This window comes from Phodopus roborovskii, unplaced genomic scaffold, assembly GCF_943737965.1.
Source record: "Phodopus roborovskii unplaced genomic scaffold, PHOROB, whole genome shotgun sequence".
Classification (NCBI taxonomy): Eukaryota; Metazoa; Chordata; class Mammalia; order Rodentia; family Cricetidae; genus Phodopus; species Phodopus roborovskii.
Window position 1 is genome coordinate 3,439,794 of NW_026125575.1, and position 11,720 is coordinate 3,451,513.

General features: G+C 42.6%; 1 gene segment (V, D, J or C); it reads left to right on the top strand.

Annotated features, from left to right (window-relative positions):
• The first annotated feature begins 342 nt into the window (after positions 1 to 342).
• Positions 343 to 4,066, top strand: LOC127216982 (immunoglobulin heavy variable 7-4-1-like). The segment is given in 3 exon segments: positions 343 to 404; positions 484 to 897; positions 3,915 to 4,066. Coding segments are annotated over 3 exon segments (612 nt in total).
• The last annotated feature ends 7,654 nt before the right edge of the window (positions 4,067 to 11,720 follow it).

Consider the following 11,720-nt stretch of genomic DNA (forward strand, 5'->3'; position numbering starts at 1 on the left):
AGGCTTATGGGGAACAGAAGATAAAAGGCCACTGTTGCCACGTTACCTGGCACCCAGTAGTGAGACTGTGTGGTACACAGGTCTGAAGTCAGTGTGCAGATTCAGTTCAAGCAGAGGCCTTGGGGGACGACACAATCAGTGTGAAAACAGACACCAGACCCTGAAAGACATGGTGTTACCCAGCAGAAGTCTTGGAACCTTGTATAGTAGATTTACATTTGATTTTCTCACTAGGTGTTCTTATTCAAATGAGCCCTATGCAAAGCCTTCAGAGTAGAAATCAGAGGCTCATATCCCTCACCCAGCAAGGGAGTGACTGATTAGTTGGAGGAAACTACAGTGTCCAAACTCATACAGCATGCAGTGGGTGTGGAGGCTCTTTTTCCTGCTGGCAGCTGCCCAAAGTAAGACATCAGAGCCCAGAGCTGCAGAGTATTCTGAGGCAGATCCATGGTCTCTCACATCCCTGTGTTCTCTCCCCAGGTGTCCAAACACAGATCCAGCTGGTGCAGTCAGGACCTGAGCTGAAGCAGCCTGGACAGTCAGTGAAGATCTCCTGCAAGGCGTCAGGGTATACCTTCACAGATTATTCAATGCACTGGGTGAAACAGGCTCCAGGACAGGGTCTAAAGTGGATGGGCTGGATCGATACCAACACTGGGAATCCAACATATGCTGACGACTTCAAAGGACGGTTTGTCTTCTCTTTGGACACCTCTATCAGCACTGCCTATCTGCAGATCAGCAGCCTCAAGAATGATGATACAGCCATGTATTACTGTGCGAGACACAGTGTGAAAAACCACATCCTGAGGGTGTCAGAAACTCTGAGGGAAGGTGGCTCTTCTCTGCCAAGACAGCAACGGGGAATATATCCTGACCTCTTCCTTGGACTAGGTTTGTGATGTCACTGATTAGACACACAGGAAAATTGATCTCTTTTCTTTCATTGATTGCTCATAGTTCTGTGTTGACAATGAGGCCCCATGAATAGAAGATGGCATGTTGTGTAGCATCATTAACTTGCTATAAAACCTACAGGTATTATAAGACATCCCATATAAATGCAGTAAACTTTTAATAAACAACCATGAAATGTTGTGTTAAAACAGTAATCTCCGTCTCTATCAAATTGTCAGAAAATTACACAGTCCAGTGAATTATATGCTTACAAATGAGAGTGCAAGGATGGAGAAATTGCTGGCCTGCAGAGAAGCTAGTGTTGACAACAAAAATCCACAGACACCTGTGCCTTCATTAGGTCTGCTTAGGAGTCTCACGATGAATGTTTGTTTTTGAACATAAAACTCACACGTATATAAAGAACTGTATATTTACAGGTGCCCAAATATATGATAGAATGTAATGCAAAAACACACAAACACAAAAGTATAATATTTTCAGAAATCATCCATGGAAAAATAACAAGAAGGAAATTCACAAGAGTAAACTTAAAAAGAAAATCTTGTGGTAGTGAAAACTGAATTTGAGTCTTGAATCTCTATTTTCAGCTCTGGTAGATTAGATATATTTGTCATGACCCGAGGTGTCAGTCTTCAACTTCACTGAAAGTTTCCAGTTGAAATCTTAGTGAATATTCCCATCTTTCTAGTATTTAGATTCAGGTGACTTTATTATACTTCCCATTACTATCTCAGTTGTTGTACATCATGATTTTCTTATAGTTTCAATAGTCCACCTCAAAAGTTCATTATTTGCCTGCAGATAAAAATGCCCCTATTGTGATTATATATACACCCCAGTATCTTAAATTCTTTGTCTATTTTCAGTCTTTTCTCTATTGTGTTATTTTGCTGTAGAAAAGTTCTGAAATCGTGAAACAGAAACAAGGAAATCCACCTCAAGTTTCCCATTTCCATAGAAACATTGCGATAGTTACCTTGTCCTTACTATGTGAGATATGAAGTGAATTATCTGAAGAATTCTATTTATCTAAAGGAAACATTTGTGCTGACAATGGTGACATCACTCATGCAAGGCATCAGTTGTTCCCTTTCCCCGAGATAACTCTGCATATAGGGTGCTTGCTGCGTCATCAGGCAACTCTCCTATCTTTCTGGATCTAACTTCCCCAGCTCGGTATCCTCTTATTTCACGTTCCTAAGGTTTTCAGATATTTTGATGGATTTTCCATATATAAACCAAGTGGAAAATAGCTGTGGAAGAGCATAGCAGACTCTCAGGTATAAGAGCATGATTGGATCACTCTGTGTACACACGTGTAACACTAATCCCTGAAAATGTGTTATGTATCAGTGTGCAGATGTCCTTGATTTGGTGTAAACAACAGGGTTATCAGTCAGATGCATTTCACTCCACTCCCATAAATTTTCTTTCTTTTCTGGATGAAGTGTTTCTAGTGTTTCATGAAACTTGATTTTAAACGTTTGTGTGTAAATTCAATTGATTACATATCAAGACGTGCTAAAAGTTGGATTGCTGAAGTCAACATACAGAATACATGCTCTACATTGTAGATGATTTTGTTTGCAAGATATTGCTTCCTACAATTGCAGAAATATGCTATTCCCTCCCTTCTTCCTCATGAAATCTGAACCAAGAGCATAGGTACTAAAAGATTCTCCCCTTGTTTCAGAACCTAAAGAAGTATGAGTTACTTGGAACAAAAATTATAGCTGTCTGGAGGGCCTTGGTTCAGGGAAAAGATAGTATAAGGACTGATTTATCAGCTGCACACTCATATCAACTTTATCACATTTCTTACACACCACGTGGGGTATTTTAAATTCATATAAATCATGTTTCAATTCTCTTGGCTTACATTGAACAACCTACAAAACAACCAGTGGGAGAGAAAATTAAGTGTACGTACAGAAATATTCAATAGAGTTTTATGAGTGTGATCTCATGTGTCTGATTGAAACTGAAATAAAATACTATACATACTACTACAAATTTCACTTTTTTAATCAGCCGATATCTGTATGATATGTTCACCTATTTCTCGTATCCATTTTATAAGAGTTATTCAAAATTGCATTTTCTGGTTTTTGGCAAATGATTATCCTGCACACATACAAATATATAACATCTTAGTCTCGTATTGAAAGAATGGGTAAGCATGTAACTTTCTTATTAGGGCTTACATTGTCTAAGGTTGTAAAAGTTTATTACATGGGAAATCCAGAGTAAGTAAGATTGGTTATTACATTGTTCTCATAAAGTCAAGCTAAAGAAAAGGGCTGAGAAAATAGTAAGAAAAGAGTATTACATCATAAGTGATATTAAATGAACTATTCACACTGCTGTGAGTTCTAACAAAGTTTCAGTCTCTTAGACTAAAAGAGACATTGATTATCATAAAGTCCTGTCACATAAGTATAATTTCTAAGGTTGGTTGTGATGATTTGAATAAAACTAGCCCCCGTTGGCTTATTGGCAGTAACACTGATAGGAACAGTGACCATGTCAGAGTAGGTGTGGCTGTGCTGAAGGAAGTGTATCATAAGGGGGTGGGCATTGAGTTCTATACTCACTTCCTGCTGCCTGTTCTTCAGATGTAGAACCCTAGCTCTTTCTTCATCATATCTGCTGTGGCGCGCCCCTGACCCGCAGGGGAAGAAGACCACCGACACGAGGATCCTTCTCTGATCACACTTTATTGAAGCACTTCTTGATTGAGGGAGAGCTGGAGATGAGGGGCACGCAAGCAAGGAAGGGAGCGGCTTATATCTAGGCAGGATGGGCGTTCCTTCCTGAAAGGACACCAGTCAGTCTGGGATTGGTGCATAGCTGTTGCCAGGCAGACTCGAGGAGGGCACGCGCCAAAAACAGGGTTGTTTACAACAATCCTCGGCGCCATCTTGTAATGGCGAATTGTGTGGGTTCCCACACTTCCCCCTTTTATTTTATTAACGCATCATCGGTCATAGCTGGGAACAGAGGATGCCGCCCTGTCGAGTGCGCCGCTCTTTTTCCAGGGATAGGACGATTACGAGGGCAACCTATATGCTCGACATCTTGTTCCCCTGAGTGGATAGGCTCAGTGCACTCTCAGGTGCAAACTATCCGGAATAGTCTCTGACCGACTGCTTCAACAGCCATCTAGCCCTACCGGGTGCTATGGCAACAAGGCCTCCGGGTGCATAGGCACTAGACTTCATCGGCCATCTAGTCCCACCGGGTACAATGGCAACAAGGCCTCCGGGTGCATGGGCACTAGACTAGAGATCTTGAAAAATACTGATCCAAGCTTGGGGAGATTGGCCGGCCTCCAGGGCTGTCAAGGCTCGAGCAATAGCAACCTTTTCCCTTTTTCTGACGAATCGCATCCTACAGATCAGGAACAGGACTAAAGTCATGCCTGCCAGGCAAAACATGCCGAACATACCGACTCCGATCCATTCCTTAAAATAGGAAAATGTCTTCACCATCCAATCTGAAAATTGTCCCAAGGTGACTAACTCGACCTTAGTATCATTAAGCACTTGAATGCGATAGGTAAAATTAGCTTGAAGCTGTTCAAATTCTCTAGACCAATTTCCACTTAAAATGCAAGATAGCTGTTTAGACTCATTAAGGGAGGCGGGATAAGGTGTAATGCAAATGTGCGGGGTTCTATCCACACAACTCACTGTCATAATATCAAAAAGATCTTGTATGTTCCCTTCCAATAAGTCTATCCTCTTATTGAGCATAAGTATTCCTGAAGCCAAGTGAGTATTTACCTTCTCTTGAACATAAAGAGCACTAGAAGTTTTTTGTATCACCTCATTAACTTGTTGAACGGTCTGTACTTGATTTGCCATAGCTACTCCGGCAGTAACCGCAGTGGCTGCAGAGACGGCTATAGCCGTAACTATGGCTGCTCTAATACCAAAGTCCCTTTTTTGTCTGAACAGAGTGGCTATAGGAAAATTGTTTGGGTCTGCCTTTACAGGAATAGGTACAAAAATTGGCAGACGCATAACCAATGCTGAGTTATAATATTCAGCACCCCAGCATTGACTGATGACACAAGTCTGATTCTCACAATCAACCAAGTCCTGAGAATAATTAAAAAGCAAAAACAAAAATGGTGGATCTACACATACCCTGCCTCTGGGATAGGAAATATCATGTTGTTTGTGTGCCCATGATACTGTAAGCTTCTTGTTGGTGGTGTTCAGACTTCCAGTTACATTGTTAAGTTCCACTTTACTATCCTCTAGATTAACTAATGGCGAGAGGTCACAAGCAGCACCCTTGGAATTAATGAGGATCCAGGACGATAAGGGCCAACCCGTTTTTGGGGAATTATTCTTATATTGATATCTCATCAAATCTGGCGTAAACCAAAGTCCTGATGAGATGGGAACTATTTTATCATATTTTCCTCTACAATCAAGAAATTCAGGCGGATATTCAGAAAACACATTGGGACAAAGATGTGTGGGCTTAGATCCGTTGTATGACCCATAGCTATTATGCCTACTAATTTGTGGGGCAATAAAAGTCATATTCATCCAATATGTAGTGACATTAATCACCGGGCTGCCATTAGTTCCGGTACCTGAGCCACTCAAAGCGCCTGATGCTATTTGAGACAATGCTTCATGCAACATCTTTACCTCTAAATCTAGGGTCAAGGATCTTAATGGGTCTTCAAATGCTGACAACACCTGTCTTTGCACAAGGACACAAGGGGACGCATTGGTATCTTTAGAAAAACAGAGCGTCCCTTGCAGGGGCACTCGAGATTGAATAAACGTCTGTTGTTCCTCATTAACTTTGTCTTTCGCTTTGCAGGGGACCCCAAAATGGCAAAGGGTAGAATAGAACTGAGGGAAGATTGGGGATACATTATGTACAGGCACAGGTATTGGCCATGTTCGGGTAAATGACCAAAAATATTCTTCATTGGCATGGGTCAGATGGATTAGTAACCACAGCATCATCCTTTTCCTCCAGAATATCGTCAGTGCTGACATCCTTCTCCTCTTCATTGTCGATTTTTCGAATCAGCCTCTCCGGAACCCAAATTGGATCCGTACGGTCCTGCGGAAAAACACAAACAGATCCCCTGGATCTCTGAATAACAGGATCCGGTCCATACCATTTGTTATCCAATACATCTTTCCACATAACCTGTACTTGTGGAACCGAGACTGATTGTGCATGTCTATCAGCAGCAGTCTGATTTGAGTCATTAAAAATCAAAAAATTAAGTGTAAAGAGAACTAAGGATATTCTTTCTCGTGGGGTAGCATGTTCTGCTATTCCCCCTTTTTGTTTTTGTAGCAATTCCTTAATTGTCCTGTTGGCTCTCTCAACAACACCTTGCCCCTGGGGGTTATATGGCAATCCCAGGGTATGGGAAACTTCAAGGCGAGCACAGAACTCTTGGAAGCCATGAGAGGTGTAAGCTGGACCATTGTCCGTTTTTATTCTGTGTGGCTTGCCCCATGCTGCCCAGGCTTCAAGGCAGTGGGTTCTCACATGAGAAACCTTCTCTCCTAATAATGGCGTGGCATGTATAATGCCCGAACATGTGTCTACTGACACATGGAGATATTTAGATTTTCCAAATTCAGGTACATGTGTAACATCCATTTGCCATAGGGATAGTGGTTTTAGGCCCTTAGGATTTACGCCAATATGCGGTGGATGATGAAAAGGAACACATGACATGCAATTTTTCACTATATCTCTTACCGTGCTCCGAGAAATATGAAACTTTAACCTTAAGGTATTAGCGGGAACATTGTATAAGCGATGAAATTGTTTTGCGGATTCCAAAGGATCCTTGGTCCCGGGAGTAAGGAATGGGCCCGAATGTGTCCTATATAGAAGGGATGTTTTCTATTTAAAATACAATTTTGAATTTGTACCAAAATAGGTGCTACCATACTCGATGAATGAATATTAGCAGCAACCTCCAAATTGGCAACCACATTAACCACATATAATGAATCTGAGAACAAGTTAAAAGGTTCATCAAATCTTTCAAAAATCTTTAAAACCATTTGACATTCCACCACTTGAGGTGCATCAGGGTGAAAATTATAAACTACAGGTTCTTGTCCTTGAACTGCATAAGCTCCATTGCCTGTTTTGACCCATCAGAGAATATAGTAATGGCAGTCACCAAGGGCGTAGTGGAGGTTATTTTAGGAAAATAAACTAAATCTTTATTAACAAATGATAATAAATCACTCTTAGGATAATGATTATCTATTATACCAGAAAAGGCACACATTAAAATTGCCCAATCATCTATTATTCCTGCAAGTACTTCAACCTGTTGCCTGGTATAGGGGACAATTAAAACATCTGGATTTTTTGCAAAATGCATGAGGCTAAATTTTAACCCTGTCAATGCTTGGATAGCCACCAAAGTAGGGTAATGTTGTACTGTCTTTGCTCCAAGTGAGTGACCATGAAGCCCCCAAAGAGGACCTTCCTGCCACAATACACCTGTGGGATAAGTTTGTGTTTTTAAGATGCATAATTTCAAAGGCTTTCCTGGATCCAATCTATCTAGACTTGCCTTTTCAATAGCAGCTTCAACTTTATGAATTGCAACTTCACCTAGGGGGGTAAGTGTCCGGGGGGAATTAACATCTGGATTGCCTTCTAAGATGGAAAATAAGGGCTGAAGCTCATGGCGGGAAATAGACAAATATCCCCACAACCAATTAATATCCCCCAATAATTGTTGAAAATCATTCAGGGTTTTCAGGTGTGAAGTTCTAATGCAGACCTTTTGCGGTCTTACCTGAAGAGGATGGATGGATGCTCCCAGAAACTTAATCACATTAGATTGCTGTACCTTATCAGGGGAAATAAACAACCCTTTTGATTCCAGGGTTTTTACAAGAGCAATATAAGCATTATCAAGAATCTGTTGAGAGGATGCTGTCATTAAAATATCATCCATATAATGGACGAATCTAACAGTAGGATGGCTATTCCTTACTGGTTGAAGAACTGCATCCACATACAATTGGCACATAGTAGGGCTATTAGCCATTCCCTGTGATAAAACTTTCCATTGGAATCTTTCATCTGGCTGTTCATGGTTGGTGGAGGGTACCGTAAAGGCAAACCTTTTTCTGTCTTTGGGATGTAGCGGTATGGAGAAGAAACAATCCTTAATATCTAAGGCATAAATAGGCCAATCCTTAGGTAAGGCAGAGAACAAAGGGAGCCCCCTCTGAATAGCTCCCATGATTTGCATTTGTGCATTAACTGCTCTAAGGTCATGTAATAATCTCCATTTTCCTGATTTTTTCTTTATTACAAAAATAGGAGTATTCCACGAAGAGGTGGAAGGTTCAATATGGCCTAATAATAATTGTTCCTCCACTAATTCTTTGGCTGCTAGTAGTTTTTCCTGTGACAGGGGCCACTGAGGCACCCACACAGCCCGTTTTGTGTTCCAAGGAATAGATAACATCTCCTCAGCGGCCCCTAGGAAAAACCCAATCCTTTTCTATCTAATTTCTGAACTGCTTCTATTGGTGAACTCCTACCCTGTAATCTAGTTCCAAGGCCTGCCCCGGGTGTAAATCCCTGAGCTTTCATCATTTCTTTACTGGCATCAGAATAATCATTGGTTAATATTAATTTCATTTGCTGCTGAATATCTCGTCCCCATAGATTGATGGGGAGATCAACAACAAAAGGTTTAAATTTTCCTTGCTGATCTTTTGTTCTCCACTGTAACTCTTTGGCACTTAGGGAAGGTGTTTGTGCGTAGCCCAGTCCTTGTAGCGTTTGAGAAGAAACTTGTAAGGGCCAATGTTTAGGCCAATCCTGATGCCTCATGACGCTCCGATCAGCTCCCGTATCCAGGAGACCCGAAAATTTCTTTCCTTCAATTTCCAACTGTATAATGGGCCTATCATTTAACTCCATGGAGAGACATGCTAAATCAACTCCAGTAGAGCCAAATCCCTTTTCATTTCGCTCTTGTGTTTTTGCAGGAAACTTATTATGCATTGATGGCAAAACTAACAATTGTGCTATTCTGTCTCCTGGGGCTATAGAAATGATATCAAAGGGAGCATGACATAATACCTTAATAATTCCCGTATAATCCGAATCAATGACACCAGGTAGAACAAACAATCCCCTCATGGTCGAAGATGAACGCCCCAGCACTAGACCTACTGTTCCCTCCTCTAGGGGTCCGGACATGTCCGTGCTTATGGCTTGTACCCCCATCTTTTGTGTTAGTACCAGTCCGGTGGTGGCACGGAGGTCCAACCCTGCGGAGCTTGGTGTTGCTCTCCTGGGGGTAATGGAGGTCTCATGTTGGGTTCCTGAACTGCCCCAAAAACTTTCGGGCCCTGGGGACCGGGGCCCTTCATCCCGTTTTTTGGCAGCTGTTGAGCATTCTGAGGGATGGGTTGTCCATTTATATCTTTTATTGACCTGCATTCATTAGCCCAGTGTTTTCCTTTCTTACATCTTGGACATAGTCTAGCGGCTCCTTGACTATCGTTTTTTGATCGACCAGCTTGCCGCGGGCACTGTTTCTTAAAATGACCCTGTTGTCCACATGAAAAACAGCTTCCTGTCTTACCTCCTTGTGTTCTGCGGGTAGCGGCTACTACTGCAGCAGCTAACCCTGCATTAGTCAAAGGTCCACCTATCTACATGCCTTTAGCCAGGCCTCTAATCCCTTTCCTTTCCAGGGAGTGATAGCCCGCCTACATTCCTTAGTAGACTGCTCAAAAACTAACTGTTGGACTAGGGGCATGGCTGTTTCCATGTCTCCAAATATTTTTCCTGCAGCTTCCAACATTCTTGCCACAAAATCTGAAAATGGTTCGTTAGGTCCTTGGATGATCTTTGTTAAATTTCCAGAGACCTCCCCTTTGTTGGGCAGAGTTTTCCAAGCCCTTTGGTAAATATCATTTATTTGTGCATAAACTTCTATCGTAAAAGCCGTTTGATTTGCTGCCCACTGTCCCTGTCCTAAGAGCATATCTGCAGTCCAATGTTGGTGTTGATTCTGGGCATTTAACCGAGCTTGCACATGGGCCGCATCGGTGACAATAGATCTAAAATCCAAATATTGTCCCGTGGATAGACTTGCTCTCGCAATCTCAAACCAATCTGATGGCGTGAGAGCTTGATTGGCAATTCTATTCAACAATGTAAGAGTGTAATTAACATTTACTCCATAGGCCTTTGATGCCTCCACAAGATCTTTCAACTGCTTATATGGGACAGGTTCATGATATCTATTGCCGGTCTGAGGATCTTGAAACACCGGAAATGCGGACGCAAGACGCGCCCAGGTCTTTCCACTTATAAAATGACATCCTCCACGGTCAGGGAGATAAGGGGGTGGAGCCAAGACAGAATGCGAAACCGAAGGCGCCATAGGTCCCGCACGTGACTTGGCAAAAGTCTGTCTTGGCCGCTGTTCATATCTTTCTTCCTCATACTCTGCAGCGGCCTCCTCTAACTCCTCCTCCTCCTGCCCAGTTAGTTCCTCTTTATCTGTTTCTTCACTATCTGAAAGTTCTAAATTAGCAAATTCATCCAGTACTGGGTACAAAGGGTTCTTTGTTGTATTCCCCTCTTCACTTTTACTATCCTACTTGGATATAGTTTTCTTCTTTTCCTTTTTATCCTTATTGTTTTTAGGCCTTTCTTTCCCCTCTCCTAGTGACTCGGCTTCAGATAGGCTATCCTGATGCTCAGCTAACGCTCTACGTCCTTGCTTAATCAGATCCATATTTCTGCTGTCTCTGAGACATGAATGTACCAGCCTCCATAGAGGAAGCGTTCCCTTACCAAGCCGATCCTCCTGCTTAGCGGTCTCTAGATCTTTCCCAAGTTTCTCCCAGCAACCAAGAGTGAGGTCGCCGGAGACTGCAAACCAGGGTGCTATCTTGTCGATATCCTTGACGATAGTATGTATCGTGCCCGAAGATACCTTTAAGCCTCGCTGTTTTAACAGGCTCTGTATCGGGCCAGAGAAATCACAGGCTCCTGGACCGGCACCCAAGTTATTACCCATATTGCCCACTTATTTACGAGGGACTTACAATATGGTAAGAAACGCCGCTTTATCTACAACGGTCTTACTTTCACTTTACACCCAGAAAAGGCACTCCTCACCGGGTTTGTGACACCGCAACCAAAAACAGCAGAAAAGAACCACAATCACTATACAGATAAAAATTAGAGCGTACACACCAGGATTAACCCCGCCGATCAACATACCTGAGAGGACTTACCGACGTCGCCGCTTCGTGTGTAGAGTTCTGGATCCTTTTTGGACCCTCACTAGTGTCTGCTGAATGCAGTTCCCGGGTTTCGGCACCAGCTGTGGCGTGCCCCTGACCCGCAGGGGAAGAAGACCACCGACACGAGGATCCTTCTCTGATCACACTTTATTGAAGCACTTCTTGATTGAGGGAGAGCTGGAGATGAGGGGCACGCAAGCAAGGAAGGGAGCGGCTTATATCTAGGCAGGATGGGCGTTCCTTCCTGAAAGGACACCAGTCAGTCTGGGATTGGTGCATAGCTGTTGCCAGGCAGACTCGAGGAGGGCACGCGCCAAAAACAGGGTTGTTTACAACAATCCTCGGCGCCATCTTGTAATGGCGAATTGTGTGGGTTCCCACAATCTGCCATGTTTCCCACCATGATGGCAATTGACTAAATATATGGAACTATAAGTCAAAACAATGAAATGTCTTTTTAAATGTTGCTATGGTCATGGTGGCTCTGCACAG